The sequence below is a fragment of the Rhinatrema bivittatum genome, chromosome 14, assembly GCF_901001135.1.
Source record: "Rhinatrema bivittatum chromosome 14, aRhiBiv1.1, whole genome shotgun sequence".
In the NCBI taxonomy this organism is placed as follows: domain Eukaryota; kingdom Metazoa; phylum Chordata; class Amphibia; order Gymnophiona; family Rhinatrematidae; genus Rhinatrema; species Rhinatrema bivittatum.
The window spans coordinates 51,507,443-51,529,220 of record NC_042628.1 but is presented as its reverse complement, the minus strand read 5'-3'; the positions used below and the strand labels follow the sequence as shown (position 1 = coordinate 51,529,220).

The 21,778-nt window shown below is 48.8% G+C and overlaps 1 protein-coding gene across 1 annotated transcript in view; it reads left to right on the top strand.

The window, feature by feature from the left end:
- The window catches only part of MEGF8 (multiple EGF like domains 8), a 295,542-nt gene that overhangs the window by 119,364 nt on the left and 154,400 nt on the right, over positions 1-21,778 (top strand). The window contains 5 exon segments of the mRNA XM_029577448.1: positions 5,798-6,046; positions 7,168-7,352; positions 7,463-7,673; positions 7,816-8,038; positions 8,212-8,338. Coding sequence (XP_029433308.1) covers positions 5,798-6,046; positions 7,168-7,352; positions 7,463-7,673; positions 7,816-8,038; positions 8,212-8,338 — 995 coding nt within the window.

Below are 21,778 nucleotides of genomic sequence, written 5' to 3'. Positions count from 1 at the left end.
CCTGGACTTCTCGGGTGAGTGGCCGCTCTCGAGACTACTGGCATTTTCGGCCTTATAGGAGTATACACATGGCACTCTGCTGTATGTGTTCCCACCTTGGCCTTTGATACACAGGCTGGTACAGAAGATTGCAAGTCAAACCAACACCATCCTTTTAGTGGCTGCGGATTGGGCTCGAAGGCCGTGGTATGTCTATCTCCAGAGACTTCTGGTGGGCAGCCCCCTCCGGCTACCAACTCAGATGGATCTGTTATGTCAGGGGCCCATTCTGCATGAGGATCCAAGACTGTTCAGTTTTATGGTTTGGCCATTGAAAGGGCTCGGTTCCTGAAGCACAGTTATTCGCCTTCTGTAATTTCCAAATGTAAGCTTCTCTATCTTACATTAGAGTTTGGAGGGTCTTTGAGACCTGGTGTTCTGAGCACGGTACTCAACTGCTCAAGGTGAATATTCCTTTGATTTTGGAATTTTTATATTACGGCTTGAAAATTCAAGTTGTGGCACTGACTTGTTACAGGGGAAGAGTCAATGGAGGCCCATGGTTGTGATGGTCGGTTTTTTTTTATATTTTAAAGGATTGCCACTTAACCGGATATCTTTTGAAGATAGACAGAAAATCCTCCAAAGGCTGTCCCTGACTAGCCCCAAAAAAGACTGAAAACCAACAGCCAGAAAGCAGCATTGGGAAATTTATCAGGTTTGAAGTAATTTTACCTTTCTCATCATCCAGTTAGGCCAGGTCATATGAACAGGACATGCCAAAGCTCACAGGGCAGATGCTGCTTGAGCCCCCCTGCAATACAGCTGAGGTAAAGGAGACTTTCTCGCTAACCTGAATATTCAAACAGTAGTACCTGGAAAAAGTATGCAAGGATGACCATGTCGCTGCTTTACAAATCTCTGATGGTGATACCAGCTGCAGCTGTACGCATGAAATAGCCTGCACCCTCGAAGAATGCATCTGAATTTGCTTTGATGAAGACACATTAGCCTCCACATATGTAGCCATGATCATCTCTTTAATCCAGTGTGCCATGGTATCTTGAAAGGCCACTTCATCTTTCCGCACACCACCATACAGCACAAAGAGATGAGCCAATCTCCAAAGCTCTTTGGTCACTTTGAGATACTGCTAAAGATACCTCTGCACATGCAAAGGACAAAGAAGTGCATGGTCTTTCACATTCCCTGGTTGTTCAATGAAGGCAAGGAAATAGACTAATTCATGTGAAAACTCAACACCACCTTTAAACATAGAAACGTAGAAATGATGGCAGAAAAGAACCAATGGTCCATCCAGTCTGCCCATCAAGCTTATGATAGTTTCTGTGAGCTTCCTGCAAGAAAGAACCTGCAACTCCAATATCCGCCACACTGGACAGATAGCGATGAGGAGCCAATGTCTTCAGTGTGAGCAACCACAGGGAAATACCTTAAGATGAGAGAATTGCAATCCCACCAAAAAGGACAGAACCAAGTTAAGATCCCAAGAGACTACTGAATGTGTTTGACCCATCTGGATAAGAAGACAGGAGCTGACCTTGAACCCGGCCTCTATAGCAAGAGAGAGACACCACTTGCACCTTCAAAATATTAAGGCCCCTTAGAGGGGCTCTCCTGTAAAAATTCCAGAATCAAAGGTATTAAGCTCTGGCCTGGCACTCACTGATGCCTAGAACACCTGTTCTCAAAAACTCTCCACATGCACATAAGCCAAGGAAGTCAAAAACTTCCTAGCTTTCAAAAGTGTCGAAACCACTGCTGCAAAATAACCTTTCTTCATCAATCATATCCTTTCAAGGGCCACACTGTAAGAGAGAATCATTCTGAATCCTCGTGAGACACCAGATCCTACAAAGCAAGTTCCTGAGAGACAGGAGTTGAAGAGGACTGTCACACAACAGACGAGATAGATCCCAATACTATGGTCTTTAAAGACAATCTGGGGCTACCAGAAGAACAAGTCCTGGATGCTTCATAAATCTTTGAACCACTCTGCCTATCATGGCCAAGAGGGGAATGCTTACAGGGTCTCCACCTGTGGCCACTCCTGTACAAGGACATCAATTCCAACCGACTACATATCTGTCCTGTGACTGAAAAAACAGCGTACCTTTACATTCACACTGGTTGCCATCCAATCCAGAAACAGCAGCCCCCACTGGCAACAATAAGGTCGAAGGCCATGTCCGACAGACACCATATTCCTGGATCCAAGATGACTGAAACAATTAGCCTGCACATTGTCCACATCTGATCTGTGAGATGCCAACAAGGCTTGTAGATGGCTTTCTGCCCAAGGAAGAAGAAGATCAATCTCTAAGGAGAATTGTGGACTTCGGGTGCTGCCCTGATGATTTATGTATGCCACCACCTTGGTGTTGTCAGACGTTACTCTTACTGGCTGCCTGAGCAATTGGGGCACAAATCTGAAGAGTGCCAACTGAATTGCCTGAGCTTCTAGATGTTTGATGGACCAACCCGCCTCCTTGCTTTGTGAGTTCTTGACAGTGAGTATCCCACCCTGGTAGACTCATGTCCATGGTCACCGCTATCCAGACATAGAATATTAAATCCATCCTTCTGTGCAAATGTCAATGTTTCAACCATCATTGTAGACTCGGTGTGACCAATGCCGGAAGAGGTAATCTTCTCGCTTAGTTGTGGGACTGGGGACTCCACTGAGAGAGCAAGGCCTTCTGTAGAGGGCATAATCATACCCAGAGAGAGTAAATCCTCCCCCCAACTACTCTCGCACCTCCTGCACCAAACTGAAGCCAGAACGTGCCACAAGACAATAGCAGGCTAAGATCTGGAGATTCATGGCCACCACATCAGAGGCCTGCTTAAGCATAGGCTCATCTTCCTGTCCTGGGCATCTTTAAGTGTGGCACCCTACTTCACTGGAATGGTAGTTTTCTTAGTCACTAAGCACACGAAGGTGTCTACATGGGGAAAACAGAACTGACCTTTTACCTGAGAATCCAGTGGATACATGGCAGCTGGAGCCCAAACGCCGCCCCCCCCCCTTTTAAAATTAGACTCTGGAGAACACTCCAAATCAATCAATTCCTATATCACCTCATTGGGGGGGGGGGGGGGTGAGGGACACAGGATGTCTTCCACAAACTAAACTTGATAGTATCTCCCTGGGACACTTCAGCCCTGTCTCCTGTGTCATCGACCAGCTGCCACTCTCTCAAGGACTGCACAATCAACTCATCCCTATGGAAAAACTAAGCATGGTTCTATGGGCTTCCCCACTTCGGGGGAATCTCCCCTTCTTCCAAGGCCCCAAGAACATCACCTGGAGATAGGACCCCTATCCAGGGAATCCTCTGACAGGAAGGGATCCTCCCCTGTCCCCTCAAGACTGCTTCTTCCCTCTGAGCCATGCAGGGACCAAAGGAAGAGAGGACTCTCAAACCTGTGAAGTCTCCTGCCCCTTACAAAAATACTCAATCCAGGAAAGAAAGGACATCTCCAACCCTGATACAGGCAGCGCTGGCTTGGCAGGGCGAAGGAGGCCAACTCATTGCTCCTGCCTGCACTCTGGAGTCAGAGGAGGCAGCCCATCCTCTTATCAAGGCCCTTCTGTTCCAAAATGGTCACCGGGCTCCCTCTGAGAAGGGGGAGCACTGAGTTCCTCTGATGCCGCTGACTGAGAACCCCTTGCTGCCACAAACTTGCAGTCCATCATCTCTCTCCGTTTCTGTGCATTTCCCGGAAGCACAAAGCACAGTGAGCAGGCTGATCACAGCACAGACCTTTTCCCATGCTGAGCCACCAGTGCCATTTTTCCCCACACCACATGGTTCCAAGAACACAGGCACACTACACTGCGCACCCCCGGATCTCAAGTACCTCCTGAGCCTGCAAGCAGTGGCTGCAGTAGAACCCACTGAATGAGGACCTCCCTGAACCTCGGAGCAGGCCTCTCTCTCCGGCCTGTCCTACTCTGCATGCTTTACATTTTTTTATTTTTATTGCTCCTCGAAGGCACAGAAATGAAGGCAAGGCAGCTACTCAGGGACCAGGAAAGAAGGGGGGAGGAACAAAGATACCTACGGGGGGGGGGGGGGGGAGTTTGAAGTGGGGACAGAAGGAAGAGTAAGGAAGGGCAAAGAGAACAGATGCCAACCTTACCTTCCTGGAAACCCTTCTTGAACCAGCCTGCTCAACAGAAAGAAGGGGGTGTCAAATGTCACCTCTGGAGCCCCCCTGTTTGTACAAAAACTCAACGAAGGATAAAATCAATCAATCTCACACTCAAAATATGCAAAACCAAATGAGAAAAAAAGAATTTACATACTTCAATAACAATTTTAATGAAATTACAAAGTAAATTACTTACAAAAAAATCCCAAAAATTACAAAGCATATGATTTGCCGAATACTACCCTGAATAAAAACTTACTCAGAACAGCATTCATACAATGCATACCCTACTACACTCTTTACTATACAAATAAAAACACTAATATTGCATAAAAAATTCTCTGTCATCAAGAAATATGTAATGTAACTTCTCTTCAATTTATATTAGCATCAAAATTGCTATTTTACAAGAATGAGTCGGTTGATGTTCTCACAATAACATGAGTTATTTTCATATTTTTCATATATTCCTATATTGACTTAATATTCTTGAAGTCACATAGACTTGCTTGGATTCCCTTAATTATTCTTAACTTCCCAACAAAGAATTCTTCGTTTCGCACTTCCTTCGAGAGCTTCATCAGGGTAAATATTCAAATTACTAAGGAACTTTATCTGTATCATAGAAACCTTCCATACGCAATACGATGTCACTTGCCACTGTATTCGCTTGCCATTTCACTTGTTATTCCACTGTACCATCTCCCAAAAATAAACGGGCTTATATCGTATCTAACAAAGGCAAATTTCCATCTCACAAAGCCACCATTATCTTTAAACAATGTCAGTGAAAACTCATGTTCTTGTGAGAATATCAACCAACTCATTCTTGTAAAATAGCAATTTTGATGCTAATATAAATTGAAGATAAGTTTTGTTACATATTTCTTGATGACAGAGAAGAATTTTGTATGCAATATTAGTGTTTTTATTTGTATAGTAAAGAGAGTTTGTACTAGGGTATGAATGGTGTGAATGTTGGTGCCCCACTGTTTGTTCCAGCCACACCAGCAGGAACCCACTCAACCGAGGGAGGGAGTCCTATGCTGTCACTTCAGGAGCCTGACCATCTAACTTCATTCAGCTAGGCCTGAATCCACAGCACAGTAATGCACATCCACCATCTGCTGGAGACAGAGAATACTGGCTGCTTGATATCAATACAGAGGTGACGTCAGCAAGATTGTTAATCTCTGTCTCCATCTGCTGGTTGGTGTTCATAACCTGTTCATATGGCGAGGAAGTAAAGCATTCCCTGCCTATCTGGGGGGAACTTATGCATCAGCTTGGGCAACAGACTACTGATTCCTTCCCTGCTGCCCTAGGCTTTATAAAGAGGAGGATGTCAGAACAAAGAACTTGTTCTCTGCCTCCATCTGCTGGTAGGAGAAATAAACCCACTGGCTGGACTGGTTTGGCAAGACTCAAGAAAAGTAAAATTAGCAGGTAAGAACCTAATTTCACTACTGTGTATTTATAAAGTTTTTTTTCCTACTTAGAAGAAGCTTTATTGTATAATTTGCAGGCTATATAACTATTTTAAATACATTTAATAGAATAGATTTGCCAAGATTCTCTCTCCTGCAGGTTCTGTGTAATGATGACAGGTGATAAGAACTGAGACTGTCTCCTCTTGCAGGTGCTTACCTGGTGACTTCTCCAGTTTGAAGGGCTTCCCTAACTGCTCTGCTGCCCTCACTGAAATTCGCGTGCCAGCCCAGCAAGAACCTGCCCTATGGTCCTACAACATATGCCCTGATGTGGATGAGTGCCGCCTGGCAATGGCAAACTGCCACCACTATGCCACCTGCAAGAACACCCAGGAGTCGTTTGAGTGTCACTGTAAACGCGGCTATGCAGGGGATGGAGTCACTTACTGTAACAGAACGTGAGGAAATGTTTCTTAATTCTCTTGCTTCTTGTCTAGTGGTGATGAAGTGTACCGTGCCATGCTGCGCAGCGTCACCCCTCCACTGTATTGAGTTCTGGTCTTCACCACTTCCGAAGGAAGTGGTGAAGACCAGAACTGTGAAGGACTTCAAAGGGGCGTGGGATAAACACTGTGGATCTATAAAGTCTAGAGGATGTGTATGAAGAGTGGGTGGCTCGTGGGAATGACGGCTATTACCTGGAGATAATACCCTTATTCAATAAACATGCACACAGTTAATGTGACTCCAACATTGCTCTAAGTTTCAACAGCAAGAGGTAATGTGGGAAAAAAGGATATGCATTCACAAAAAAGCGGGGAGTAGCTTGCTAGTTACGGTGGTTACTACTCCTAACCAAATAAGCCTGATACTTCACTTTCATTGCCTATCCAGCATAGCTCTCTGCTTCAACGGCAAAGGAGAAAGTCTGATGTAAGTTAGCTCTCTGCTTCAACGGCAAGGGAGGAAGACTGATACTTCACGCATATCCAGCATAGCTCTCTGCTTCAATGGCAGGGGGGAATGAAGAAAAGTGGATCTATATACAGACAACAACCAACAAGGACTGAATTACATAGACTGGGTAAACAAGAATGGGTGTAGCTTGCTTATTGCGGCGGTTACTATCCCTAACTAATTAAGCTAGATATCTACTTAGATGCAGTTCCAACACTGCTCTCTGCATTATGGCAGGGGTGGAAGGGATTCAGAACCAAAAGGTTACTAAGGGCCAAGAGTAACAGATAAGTATGAGAGAGGAGAAAAAAAAAAAGAGTGCAAAGGCTTGCTGGGCAGACTGGATGGGCTGTTTGGTCTTCTTCTGCCGTCATTTCTATGTTTCTATGCCACGCCGTCACCCAGTATTGAGCATATGTTACCCCTCCCCCAGGACTGAACATGTCATACAGCGCTGTGACTTTTACAGCACCAGGTCCACAGGCTTTTCCACTCTTGCAGGAGAGGGACCACACTGCACAAGAGGTGGAAGGATGGGGAAATGATCTTATCCACTGTTGGTGGGGAGGAGCGGGGGAACGCAGATTTTTCCAAATAAACAGCCTGATCCTTTCCATTGCAGTTGCTACAACGAGTGTTCCCACGGGACGTGCCGAGGACCCCCTGACTATGCCTGTATCTGCGATCTGGGCTGGACCTCTGATCTTGCTGCTGTGAATGAAAGTGGTGTGGAGTGCAGCGTGGACTGCGGCTGCAGCTTTCACAGTAGCTGTTCCCAGGGCCCCGGTATCTGCGATAGGTGTCAGAGTGAGTAACCGTTTTGACGCTGCATCCCAGTGTTGCCTCACCAGCTCAGATCCTCCCAGCTGCCACCGTGCTCAGTGACCAAACTTCCTCTCTCCCTGCTCTCTCCACAGACTGGACACAAGGAGACCACTGCCAGTTTTGCCAACCGGGAAGCTTTGGAAATGCCACACAGAAAAGTGGCTGCCAACAGTGTGAATGTAATGGGCATGGGCTAGCATCGATGGGCTACTGCGATGTCACTACAGGAGCCTGTCACTGCATGGACAGCACAGAAGGGGAGCACTGTGAGCGATGTGTCGCTGGCTACTATGGGAACCCTAGGTAAGGGGGCAGAGTGTTACTACTAAACGGAGGGGCAGGGTTAGTGGTGGTGTGGATAAAAATAAGCTATATGTCTTGGCTACTGTTGACACAATGTTTAGCTCTTTTATTCTTAAAGAAGGTTGTCTTCTCTTGCTTCTAGGAATCAGGGGACCTGCTACCGGGAGTGCGGAGGTAGAGTTCTCCTCACCAATATCTCCTCCTCTGCCCTTGGCTCTCGGAAAGCTGGGGGGACCTCTGGCCTTGGCATGTCCTACTGTGTATGGGTGTTATCCACTTCAGACACCATGGAGCCTTGTCACCTGGAGACAAACTGCCCCAGGATCAGCCTGACCCTTACTCCAGATATTACTTCCCCTAGCATGGTGAGAATGAGGATGCTCTAACCTGCAGTATCGACTGAAGTTTCCTAGTGGCGAGTTTATCCTGTGCTGGATTGTGTGGGTGGCTAGGATAATAATATGTTTTTCACCTGGCTCTGACACTTCTCTCCCCTCTCAACATTCTGCCTTTCTTTCTTTCTCTTACCCGTACGTAGAAAAGTTATGTGTATGTCTTTGATGGCCTTCCCGAGTTCCTGGACAGTGGCGTGATCCAGTCTGACAGGAGCCTCATCGGGGCTTTCAGCAGTAGGAAGGAGCCCAGCACGGTGGAGGCCGTCTCAGGTAAATGGATCGTCCATCATCTGGACAAGCCTCTGCTTGTGGGTGGGTGTAGTGGAGCGAGCCTGCCAGCCCTTGGAGCAGTGGAGTTTGGGTGTGGGAGGATGGTCTTCAGGAGGGCAATTTGCAAAGCCATTCCATGCATAAAATAGTTTTTTCCATATATGAAAGAGAATCTTTGAGAATTGCCTGCATGTAAAAGTACACGTGTGAAGGCAGTTCATTGGTGTAGATTATAGGGGGGATTAGTACTTCTGTATGAATGTGTTCAATGGAAAAAGTAGTCACACAGACAGCAGGTGCAGGTTTGTGCTTGTACTTTTTCAGACTCTGCTTTCAAAGGCAACGTTTTCCCTTAGAAAACTGATGTAAAATATGCAGCTAAAAAGTACCTAGTGAATTTACACTTGTGTGCAAGGTTTGAAAGTCGCTGTCTGATTGCTGGATGGAAAATCCTAGGTTGTTTTTTTTTTTTATCTGTTTCCTTCTTCAGCCAGCCAGACCAGTTCAGACTCAAGAGTTAGCCCTCCAGGCAGTACATGGAGAGAGAAAAATAGGTTCCCTGTGATTACCCCTTATAGGGTCTCAGGCTGCATTCAGCCTGTCAGTATTCTTGGTCTCCAGCAGAGATGGTAGGCAAACATCCTGGTTTTAGGCTGGATGAAGAAATTAGTGGATTGGGCTTTACTCCTGGGGAATTTAGTCTCTGGACTCCCTCCCCCAGTTGAGTTGCCCTTGGGTTGATAGTCTTGTGACTTCCTCTCCAAACTGAGCTGAGCCTTGCGACCAGGGGCTTCCCTTTGGGAGTGGGTTTTTTTCCCAGCTTGGCTGTGGGGAACTGCCCTTCCCTGTACGTGCCCAGATCAGGCCCTCTGGAGTTGTGGGTGCTGTGGCAGCAGGAAGTTCGTCTGCTGTTCCTGATCCAGAGCCTGCTTCTTTGTTGTCTGCAATGGCAGAGTTTCTTAAAATATCTTTCCCTGTACGTACCTGGATCAGTCCAGACAGCTGGGTTGTGCCTCCGCACCAGCAGATGGAGACAGAGCAAGATTTGTCGGGCTCAGCCACATATAGCAGGGAGCCACCCACAGCCTCTCGGTCTTACTCTGTCTCCAGCAGATGGTGCAGGTGCAGAAGCCACAGCCTCTGGGATCCCTAGGGTGAAAGTTGGTTTTGGTGTTAGTTAGTCAGGTTTGATCGGGGATTCCTCAGTAAAGAATAGTATTGAAAAAATTAAAAAAAAGTCCCTCGTCGTGGGAACCTCCCAGGGGGATGGAAGTTTCTGAGGGGACCATCCCCCTTGGTTGAGGCCGCTGCTAAGGGTCGAGGACCCGGCCCTTCTGGTTAGCAGCATTGGGGGTGACACCGGGGAGCCCGGTTCACTCACCCCACTGGAACAGGAGTTTCAGAACCAGGGACAGCAGCGGCAAGTACAAAAAAAAAAAAGAGAACTGTTTTTATTTTTTCCCTGTGCGCCGACTCTCCGTCTCTTTCGCTTGGGAGGCTCGCTTTTCTTTTGCGTTGGTCTGCCAGCGGTGAGTGCAGATGCCGCGGGGGACTTCTTGCCGCGCGTGCGGCTCGGCGCGCGACGGGATCTGCTCAAATTGCGTTCCGGGCGGTGAGGGGCCGTCCGATGCAGGTTGGGGGGCCGGTCTCGGACGCTGTGTTCGCCGCCGCGCGTCTTGCTGAATGCTGAGGGCAGTGCAGAGTCGTTCCCGCTCAGTGCGGGAACGGCAGCCATTTTAGGTTCCCTTCGGGAGGCCACACGGACGGCTATGGGGGATGGCCCAATTCCTCCCGCGCTTTCTCCGCAGCAGCAGCCGTCCCGAGGGGGCACCCCGGGGGGGGGCGGCGTCTCCTGTGCCAGAGGATAGCCTGGGGGAGGCATCCTCTTTATCTGATTCGTCATTTTCTTCTGACTTTGCACTTCTTTTGCACAAAGTACTGAAGCACAAGATTTTTAAAAGGAAGGCAGGAAAGAAGTTAGCCCCTGGGGGACTGGGGCAGCAGTCAAGGTCCCGGAAAAGGCGGTCCAGAGATAGGTCCCGGAGGGGCTCGGACCCGCCCAAGGATAAGCGTCCATTACGTCTGTCCCTCAGGACACGGACACAGAGTCCACGTCGCAGGATGAGGTGGACCCGCTCATGGGGCCCCTGGGGGGGGCCGGCGAGCCAGAAGGGCAGGTGCCAGCTCAGCCTGGTACCGGCAAAAGCACTCCTGCGGTGGAAGGTGACGACCCGAAGGTGGTACGGTTATTTAGGAAGGATGAACTGGCCCCACTCATTCCGGTCATTCTTCAGGAGCTCGGCTTGGAAGCTCCACCAGTGGAGTCCCGGCCAGGAGCCAAAATGGATCCGGTTTTGTTGGGCCTTAGTGGTCCGGCGGTGGCTTTTCCATTTCACTTTTCGGCATCGGACCTACTGTTCCGAGAATGGGACACTCCGGAATTGGGCCTGAAAGTGAGTAAGGCCATGGATAAACTTTATCCACTTCCAGAAGACGCTTTGGAGCTTCTCCGTCTCCCTAGAGTGGATGCAGCGGTGTCGGCCGTGACGAAGAGGTCGACGATTCCGGTCACAGGGGCTACAGCGCTTAAGGACGTACAGGATAGGAAGCTGGAGCTCCAACTTAAGAAAGTTTTTGAAGTCTCTGCTCTGGGAGTTCGCGCAGCGATATGTAGTAATTTTGCCCTGAGGACGGGCCTGCGCTGGGCCCAGCAGCTCCAGGCCAATGCTGATCTCTCGGAAGATGAAGCTGCTCAGGCGAATCGTTTGGAGGCAGTGATCACTTACAGCTCGGATGCTCTGTATGACCTTTTGTGCACGTTGGCCAGATCCATGGTCTCAGCGGTCTCCGCGTGCCGTCTCCTTTGGCTTCGGAATTGGGCGGCGGATGGTTCCTCTAAGGCTCATCTTGGCTCTCTGCCATTTAAAGGGAAGTTGTTGTTTGGTAAACAGTTGGATGACCTGATACAATCGCTCGGAGAAAACAAGGCATTCAAGCTGCCTGAGGACAGTCCTAGGTCTCGGAGCTCCTTGTCCAATAGGACCCGGTTCCGGGGGAACAGGAAGTCACGCCCACAGAGGGCTTCAGGATTGTCTTACTGTCCAAGCTCTTCAAGGCAGTCGTCTTGGCCTCAGTCCTTTCGTGGCAGAAGATTTGGGAAGCAAAGTGGTCCTCCATCGGGAACAGTGTATAAGGCTTCCCAATGAAAATCGTTTGGTCCATTCCTCTCGGCAGGTTCCGCCAGTGGTGCCAAACGTGGGAGCCAGGTTGGCTCTCTTTGTCGAGGAATGGATCAAAATAACGTCGGACCAGTGGGTCCTCAACGTGATAAGTCAAGGTTACGCTTTAGATTTTGTACGGATTCTTGCAGACAAGTTTCTCGTCTCACCTTGCAAGTACCGAGAGAAGCGAGTAGCGGTGCAGGACACTCTTCAGCGCCTGGAGGACTTGGGAGCGATAACCCCCGTGCCTCTCGGGCAACAACGCAAGGGCCGTTACTCCATTTACTTCATAGTGCCAAAAAAGGAGGGCACGTTCAGACCAATATTGGACTTGAAGGGGGTCAACAGGTGTCTTTGCATTCCACGCTTCAAAATGGAGACGATTCGGTCGGTTGTCGCCTCAGTTCGTCCGGGCGAATTCCTGGCTTCTCTGGATCTCACAGAAGCGTATCTCCATATAGGCATTCAGCCGTTTTATCAGAGGTTTCTCAGGTTCTGCATTCTGGGCAGGCACTATCAATTCAGAGCTTTCCCTTTTGGCCTCGCTACCACTCCTCGCACGTTTACCAAAGTGATGGTGGTGGTGGCGGCTCAGCTCAGGAGGGAGGGGTTTCTGGTGCACCCCTACTTGGACGATTGATTGATTCGGGCGAAGTCCGAGATTCAATGTCGGCAGGCGGTCGCCAGGGTTCTCCAGCTCTTGCGCTCTCTCAGATGGGTGGTCAATCTTGCCAAGAGTCGTTTGACCCCCACTCAGTCCTTGGAGTTTCTGGGAGCACTAATCGACACGAGGCAGGGCAAAGTGTTTCTCACCAAGGAGTGAGTGGTCAAGCTTCAGTGTCAAGTGAGACACTTATTGTCCCTACAGATCCTCAGGTGTGGGATTACCTGAAGGTCTTAGGCTCCATGGTGTCCACGCTAGCTTTGGTTCCCTGGGCTTTTGCTCATCTACGTCCTTTACAATCAGCATTGCTCTCCCGCTGGAAGCCGGTGTCGGAACAATTCCATCTACCGCTTACGCTCACGGACCAGGCGAGGGCCAGTCTCCACTGGTGGCTGGTGTCAGATCATCTGACGTGTGGAGTATCCCTGGTCATGCCCAACTGGATGGTGGTCACCACGGACGCCAGTCTCTCTAGTTGGGGAGCGGTCTGTCTTGGACGGTCAGTGCAGGGACAGTGGTCAAGGGCTCAATCGCAGTGGTCCATCAATCGCTTGGAGACCAGGGTGGTGGCTCTGGCGCTGGAATCCTTCCGCTGATTCGGGGGAAGGCGGTCAGAGTGTTGTCGGACAATGCAACTACCGTGGCGTACATCAATCGCCAGGGCGGGACAAGGAGTCAGCTAGTGGTGGAGGAGGCGCAACGTTTGATGTGCTGGGCGGAGCGGAATCTCAGCAACATTGCGGCGTCTCACATCGCCGGAGTCGACAATGTTCAGGCGGACTTCCTCAGTCGGCATCATCTGGATCCAGGAGAATGGGAGCTGACGGAGGAAGCGTTTCACCTCATCTGCGAAAAGTGGGGCACGCCACACATGGACCTGATGGCCACTTTTCGGAACGCAAAGGCTCTGCGATTTTACAGCCGGCGGAGAGAGGGGCCGAAGGGGTCGATGTGCTAGTGCTTCCCTGGCCAACAAACGTGTTACTGTATGTGTTCCCTCCCTGGTCCCTGATAGGCGAGGTACTTCGGCGCATAGAACTGCATCCGTCGGACGTGATTCTGGTGGCGCCGGAATGGCCGCGGCGTCCGTGGTTCGCGGATCTACTCCACTTGTCAGTAGAGCCTCCCCGAGTGTCCACAGCTCTTCTTCATCAAGGCCCCGTTTGTTTGGAGGCAGCGGATCACTTCTGTCTCGCGGAATGGCTTTTGAGAGGCAACGCTTGAAGAATAAAGGGTATTCGGATGCGGTAGTAGCTACCTTGTTGAGGTCTAGGAAAACAGTCTACGTCCTTAGCCTACGTTCGGGTATGGGCGGTGTTTGAAGACTGGTGTAGGGATTGCAGTGTGGATCCGATGAGGGCTTCAGTGTCCGATGTCCTAGCTTTTCTTCAGGCTGGTCTTTCTAAAGGTCTCTCTTGTAGTACCCTTCGGGTCCAGGTGGCGGCGCTTGGTTGTCTTAGAGGTAAGATGCATGGGGTGTCTCTGGCTCTACACCCGGATGTAGCTCGTTTTCTTCGGGGGGCTAAGCATTTACGTCCTCCATTGCGTCATCCTTGTCTGTCCTGGAACCTCAATTGGGTACTTTCTGCCTTGTGTTCGTCACCTTTTGAGCCTATCAAGCGGCCGACGCTAAAGGATCTTACGCTAAAAGTGGTGTTTCTCGTCGCGATTACTTCGGCTAGGCAAGTTTCGGAATTGCAGGCTCTGTCATGCAGGGAGCCGTTCTTATGGATCTCTGATTCCGGGGTATCCTTGAGGACAGTTCCTTCCTTTCTACCTAAGGTGGTGTCGGCGTTTCATTTGAATCAGTCGATTGAGCTTCCCTCTTTTCCTGAAGGGGAGCGGACGGATTCTGGGGCGAGAGATTTACGGAAATTAGATATTCGCAGGGTCCGCCTTCGCTATCTTGAGGTTACGAATCCTTTCCGCGTCTCTGACCATCTCTTTGTCTTGTGTACTGGTTCAAAGAGGGGTGATGTGGCTTCCAAAACCACGATCGCTCGTTGGCTCAAGGAGGCTATTGGTTCGGCATACTTAATGCGGGGGAAACCTGTCCCTGTGGGCCTTCGGGCTCACTCTACGCCAGGGGTCGGGAACCCATGGCTCGCGAGCCAGATATGGGTCTTTTGAGGGCTGCATCTGGCTCGCAGACAAGTGTCGCCACACTTTCCAGTCCCCCGCTGACCCAGCTGCTCCCTGGTCCTCCTCCGCCTGGGCTTAAAATGCTGTCAGCCCGGGCGGAACACGGCAGGACAGCTGGAGTCAGTGGCACCGGCGTGCTCTCTTCTTCCCGCCCCCCCCCCCCCCCCGCGGCCCGGAAGAGGAAGTGGTGAGCATCGGGTGCGTGCGCGGGAAGCAAAGACCACGCTTGTGTGGTCTCTTCTTCCCGCCCCCCCCCCCTGCGGCCCGGAAGAGGAAGTGGAGAGCATCGGGTGCCTGCGCGACGAAAAGAAGACTGCAGCGGGGCTCGGAGGAAAATGAAGAGCTTCAACCGCGGCCGATGGGACTCCGCCTCCGCGAGGGCTGAAAATTAAGGAGGTTAGCGTTGGGAGGAGGCTGCTGCTGCCGCGAGTTCCCGGGGTGGGGGTGGGGGAGAGAGAGAGTGAATGAGCGAGCAAGCATGTGTGTTTGAGATCCTGTGTGTGTGAGTGAGAGATTGCATGTATGTGAATGATTGAGAGCCTGTATATGTGAAAGAGAGTATGTCTGTGATTGAGAGCCTGCCTGTGAGAGAGAGAGCATGAATGTAAGTTTACCATTGGGAACCTGAATGTGTAAGTTTGTGATTGAAAACCTGTTTGTGTGAAAGAGTATGTGTGTATGATTGAGATCCTTTGTGTGTGAGAGAATCATGTGTATGTATGATTAAGAGCCTGTGTGTATAAGTAAGAGAGAGATTGAGAGCTTATTTAGGTGAGGGAGCATGTGAGTATGTGATTGAGAGCTTGTGTGTAAATGAGAGAAAGAGAGGACATGTTTGTAAGCATGTGAATGAGAGTCTGTGTGTGAGAGAAAAAGACAGCATGTATTTATGTGATTGAAAGCCTGTGTGTGTGTGTAAGCGTGAAAAGATAGCATATGTGTAAATGTGTAATTAAGAGCCTATATAAGTGAGAGAGAAAAAACATGTGTATATGTGAGTACTGAGAGCATGTGTGTATAGGTGTGTCATTGAGAGCCAGTGTGAGAGAGAGCACTGGTATGTGACTGAGAGAGGAGAAAGTTCCAAGCAAACCACCCCGCCTCCTGCTAATTCAGAACAATCTCAGGACACCTGGATATCAAACGTTCCCAGATATGCAGAGCAAAACAATTTTTGTATCCTTATTATTTTTCATTACTGGGTCTTTGTGTCTGCTATTTTGAAATATTTTGTTGGTATCTGGAAATGTTTTATATGAGTTTTTAATTATTGGATATTTCACTCATCAGCTGTTTCGAAATATGTTCTTTTTGTTAGTACAGTTTTACTGCTGATGATTTTACATTTCTTGATTTGTTTTATAAGGATGGGTGATGTTTCTTTTTTCCTTTGTTACACTGCATACAGAGACTCTGGCTTGTTGCAGTTTCCAATTCATTTTTTTCTGCATGCTTCTTGTTATGCGTTTTGGTCTCTTTATTCTATGTTAGGTGAGGGACAGCACGTGATTCAGGTGAGGTTTTCTGCTGGCGTGTAGTTTCTGTGTAGGACTCTATAGCAGCCTGACTTGGTCCGTTTTCCTAATAGGAGATGTATTGTCTTAAGGCCTGGTGTAATATTTTCAGAGACTTATTGTACTTTAAAAGTGTGATCTTACATAAAATGCGCACATTTACTTGTATTTAGTTTTAAACATATTGTATGGCTCTCATGGAATTACATTTTAAAATATGTGGCGTTTATGGCTCTCTCAGCCAAAAAGGGTCCTGACCCCTGCTCTACGTGGTCGCATGCTGCTTCTTGGGCGGAATCTTCACCGGTGTCGCCTCAGGAAATTTGCAGGGCGGCTACTTGGAAGTCATTGCATACTTTTGCAAGACATTACCACCTGGATGTCCAGGCCACAGCTTCGGGTGGTTTTGGAGAGGGAGTACTCCGAGCGGGACTCTGGTTCCCACCCTCGGTAAGTTGGCTCTGGTACATCCCAGCTGTCTGGACTGATCCGGGTACGTACAGGGAAAGGAAAATTAGTGTCTTACCTGATAATTTTCATTCCTGTAGAACCACGGATCAGTCCAGGGACCCCCCCATGTCTGTGTTTTCTACGCTGAAGTAACGGAGAGTCCGCTCGATGGATTCATTTAATTTTGTTGTATTGTTCTCTCCTTTGGTTCTGGGAATTATGTTCCAGTTGGGGTTTGAGTTTATCCTTGTTTTTGGGTGCGATTTAGTTAGTTAGTATGGTTGTTTGTTCCATTCTGCTTTGACATTACGTAAGACTGAGAGGCTGTGGGTGGCACCCTGCTATATGTGGCTGAGCCTGACAAATCTTGCTCTGTTTCCATCTGCTGGTGCGGAGGCACAACCCAGCTGTCTGGACTGATCCGTGGTACTACAGGAACGAAAATTATCAGTTAAGAAACTAATTTTCCTTTCCCTGTACGTACCAGGATCAGTCCAGACTGTTGGGTTATGTCTCCCTTCAAGCAGATGTAGTCAGAGAAAAGCTGAAAAGCACCCCCATATAACCCGGTGTGCCACCTGCAATCCTTCATTCCCTGTTCGTACCCGGATCAGTCCAGACAGTGGGTTGAGCCTCCTTTCCAGCAGGTGGAGACAGACTAAAACTGAAAGGAATATCCTATATGAGGACAGAGCCTATCCTGTAACCCTCAGTATTCGTCTGTCTCCAGCAGGTGTAGCAGCTCCCCTTCGGTTCTCTGCCTTAGGCTAGTCAGCCTTTCCTTCTTCTTTTCCTTAGGCTCAAGCAAGTACTTATTTGTAGTCTTCTTTCCTATTTAAAAAAAGAAGAAAAAGTTTTTGTTCTTAGTGACTTTTTTCCTTTTTCTGTGAGGGAGACTGCTCCGTCTCCCAGCTCTTGCCGGGCTCAGGGGGGCTTTGCCCCTTGTGCGCTGCATAGCCTGAGTCCGTAAATGCTTCCAAGTGTGGGGACCGAGTCTCTCCGGGTCTCATCTCCCCCCCATCTGGCTGCCGAGAGGGTTTAGAACCCGCTGCTGCGCTCAGTAAAAAAAAAAAAAGGAAAATTTAAAAGTTTCAATAAGTTACAGGTATTCCCCTACCTCTAACTTATTTGCAGCAGTAGACCAGTATTTTTTACTTTTCTGGTCCTAGCAGGCCTTGAACTGGCAGCCAGACAGACAGGAGTCAGTTCCTCCTGCTTCACTCTGGGCCTGCAGACTGTCAATCAAAGCTTTTTTTCTACTTTTTTTTCTTTAGTCGCGACTCTGCTATGCCGCGGCAGGCAGCCTGCCTCTCTTGTGGGCTGCCCTCTCCGTATTGTTCGCGTCAGGGCCTCTGCTCTGCTTGCCTGCCGGGTGGGGAAGGCCCCTCCTTGGCAGGACAAGCAAATCTAGCCCGGGGATCGTCTTCCTCCGGCATGGCTAGGCCGTTCCCGGGTCGGCAAAGCCCGGGGACGGCGGCCATTTTGGGACTCTCCAGATCCCACCCCAATTAGGACAGCTCTGGTACATCCCAGCGGTCTGGACTGATCCTGGTACATACAGGGAAAGGAAAATTGGTTCTTACCTGCTAATTTTCGTTCCTGTAGTACCAAAGATCAGTTCAGACACCCGCCCTTGGGTTTTTTGGAGAGTCCACTTTTCTGTATGTTTTCTTCCTTCTTCTTACCTCGGCAGAGTTCTTTACAGGCAGGGGAAGGAATCTTCTTGATTGATATGTTATGCGGCGGTACGGTTTGTTTATTTTACCGCGCGTATTGTTGTAGCCACTGGTTGTTATGTTTGGGGATTTGTTCTCCTTTATTGGTTATTCTGCTTTGATATCGTATATACTGAGGGATCGCAGGTGGCACACCAGGTTAAGAGGGGTGCCTTTTCAGTTTTTTTCTCTGACTCCCTCTGTTGGAAGGGAGACACAACCCAGCGTCTGGACTGATCCTTGGTACTACAGGAACGAAAATTAGCAGGTAAGAACCAATTTTCCTTTTTCGTCGCAGTTTGTATTGGTAATGTACTAAGCATATTTAGAAGCAGAAATTGATTGGGAGGAGCAGCTCCCCCCTCCGACTAAGGTTTTTAGGAAGTGGAGGGCCAGAGCGGGGCTGGACTGTGGCTCCCCTGTCCGGTTCCAGATACATGTCTCCCAATACCTCCCTATCCTTCAGATCCCATTGTCCCAGACCCTTCCCTAGGGGATGTGAGTGCTGATGTAGAGGGGGCCGCCCCCCTGGAGGGGGGATGATCAACAGGTGCTCTGTTTGTTCTGCAAAGAGGAACTGGACCCGTTAATCTCGCACGTGCTTCAGGAGCTGGAGATTCCGGCTCCACAACAGGTGATGGATTCTTCTCCAGGAGACTCTGTTTTATCCGGACTTCGGGGTCCGCCTCAGACCTTCCTTTTCATTCAAAGCTTTTCCAAATTGTGTCCCAGAAATGGGATGCACCGGAGGTATCTTTGCGAGTTAGCAGAGCTATTGAAAAGCTTTATCTGCTCCCGAGTGAGTCCTTAGAGCTCCTCAGAGTTCCGAAGGTGGACTTGGCAGTCACAGCCATAGCTAAGCACACCACGATTCCGGTAACAGGGGGGACAGCTCTCAAGGATCTTCAAGATAGAAAATTGGAAGTTTTACTTAAGCGGATTTTTGAGGTTTCCACCTTAGGTGTACGGGCTGCCGTCTGTAGCAGCCTTATGCAGAGAGCTACCCTCCGCTGGATTCAGCAGATGCTCACGTCTCAGGAGCTTCCTCCTGAGGAGGTTGAGCAGGCTAACCGTATGGAATCAGCAGTGGCCTATACAGCGGATGCGCTGTACGATCTACTCCGCACTTCTGCACGTGCTGTGTCCGTGAGGCGGCAATTGTGGCTCCAGAATTGGTCTGCCGATGCTTCTTCTAAGTCACGACTAGGTTCCTTTCCCTTTAAGGGGAAGCTATTGTTTGGAGACGAGTTGGAACAACCTGTTAAGGACTTGGGGGACAACAAGGTTTACAAGCTCCCGGAAGACAAGCCCAGACCGTCTCATTCCTTCGGTGCATTCCGGGGCCGTTTTCGGGGACAGCGCCGTCTCCGGTCCGGCAGGGGCTCTTCCTATGCTCCTTGGCAAACTTTGCCCCAGTCTCAGGCATGGGCGTATTGGGCACATTCCTTTCGAGGCAGACGGCCTCTGCGCTCCGGGAGCTCTCCTAGTTTCGCTGCCAGCAAAGCTCCCCAATGAAGGTGCGCCGACCCATTCTGGAGGTCGGGGGGCGGCTCTCCCTGTTTCGAGAGGCATGGGTCAAGATCACCTCGGATCAGTGGGTGCTAGATATTATAAATCATGGTTACGCTTTGGATTTTGCTCGGCTGCTTCGTGATCTGTTTCTTGTCTCTCCCTGCGGATCGCAGGCAAAACGGCAAGTAGTGCTTCAGACTTTGTCGTGGTTGATGGCGCTGGGAGCGATTGTCTCGGTTCTGCCAGCCGAGCGTCAGACCAGTCGTTATTCCATTTACTTCATAGTCCCAAAAAAGGAAGGATCGTTCCGACTGATATTAGATTTAAAGACGGTCAACAGAGTGTTGCGGGTTCCTCAGTTTCGGATGGAGACGTTGAGATCCGTCATTACAGCCATCCACAAGGGCGAGTTTTTGGCTTCTTTGGATCTGACGGAGGCTTACCTACACATAGGAATCCAGCAGCACCATCAGAGGTTCCTGAGGTTCTGTAATGAAACCTCTATCTGATGGGAGGAGCAATCAGATAGGTGTTAGCAATCTATAGTATTTAGGAGAGTTGTGGGTGGATCCTTGGACCAGTGGCATATGACCACGCCCCCGGGGAAGACCCCGATAGGGACCACCGGTCAAGCTCAGAGTATGGAGACAGACACACTAGTTTTTTTATTAGTACACTGAACCACCAGAGGTGGCAGTAGTGAGCTGGAATGCCCGGCTGGGCTGTAGTCCCTCAGAAGCTGTAACAGCGATCCCTGGAGGCTGAGCTGAAGAGAAACTGAAAATTAGTGAGTAGGCAGGGTAAGCAGAGTTCATGTACCGAACCTGATGGTAAGACTCACGCAGTGTCATCTGTTAGCTGGCCTGGGAATCACTCACTATATATACGCGGATGACATTCAATTAATATTACCCATTGACGATACAATTGAGAAAACATTAAACATAGTGAACATGTATCTTGACATTATCAAATAACTGTTAAACCAAATGGAACTTGTAATTAATATAGAGAAAACTGAATTCCTTCATTTAGAAAGGAAAAAAAACATGGAGATCTCACACAACCCAATCACACTCAGTAACAAACAAATAAGATTAGCAGAGAAAGTACGGAATCTAGGAGTAATAATTGACACAGAACTAAGCTTAAAACAACATATATCCCTAAAAGTAAGGGAAGGATACGCCAAACTCATGGTCCTCAGAAAATTTAAACCACTTCTAACAACCGCCAACTTTCGATCAGTACTGCAAGCGCTAATATTCGCAAGCACTGACTACTGCAATATCCTTCAACTAGGTTTACCATACACCGCCCTAAGACCACTACAAATCTTGCAAAACACAGCTGCAAGAGTATTAACTGGCAAAAGAAAAAATGATCACATCACTGAAGCACTGGCCGAACTACACTGGCTTCCCATTGAGCAAAGAATACAGTACAAAACACTATGCACCATACACAAATTAATACACAACGAAAACGCAGACTGGCTTAACACCGCCCTTCGCGTTCACATCCCCAACAGAAACCTAAGATCAGCCAACAAAGCACTACTAACCATTCCATCAGTCAAAACAGCAAGACTAACACAGGTAAGAGAGAGAGCATTATCATTATCAGGTCCCATACTATGGAACTCCATGCCCTTGGAGTTAAGATTACAAAGAGAAAACAAAACATTTAGGAAAAACCTAAAAACCTAGCTCTTTAAACAAGCTTTTCAAAAAGAGAAGGGAGAATGAAACCAGGGAAATGCATGGTACAAACAAGAAACATCCAACCACACAACAGTAATCACTAAGTGTGTAGTTTTTAAGTGAACTCTGCAGTAAAGGATAAAGCTACAATTAGAGAATGAGTCCTGTACTCAAACTGCTATAGAATTGAACTAGACATGTTTTTTCAACCTCATTTAATAATTAATCTTGCTTAAAAACTGTTACGCTTAAGGTGGTGTTTCTAGTAGCTACCGGTATCAGTTTGGCTAGGCGTGTTTCGGAGCTTCAGGCATTATCTTGCAGGGAGCCTTTCATGCATATCACGGATTCTGGGGTTTCGCTCAGGAGAGTACCTTCGTTTCTACCTAAGGTGGTTTCGGCGTTTCACGTCAACCAGCCTTTCCAGAGGTTGGATTCTGGCTCTCCTTGGTCTCAGGACTTGCGGAAACTCGACGTTCGCAGGATCCTTATGCGGTACCTGGAGGTGATTAATGCCTT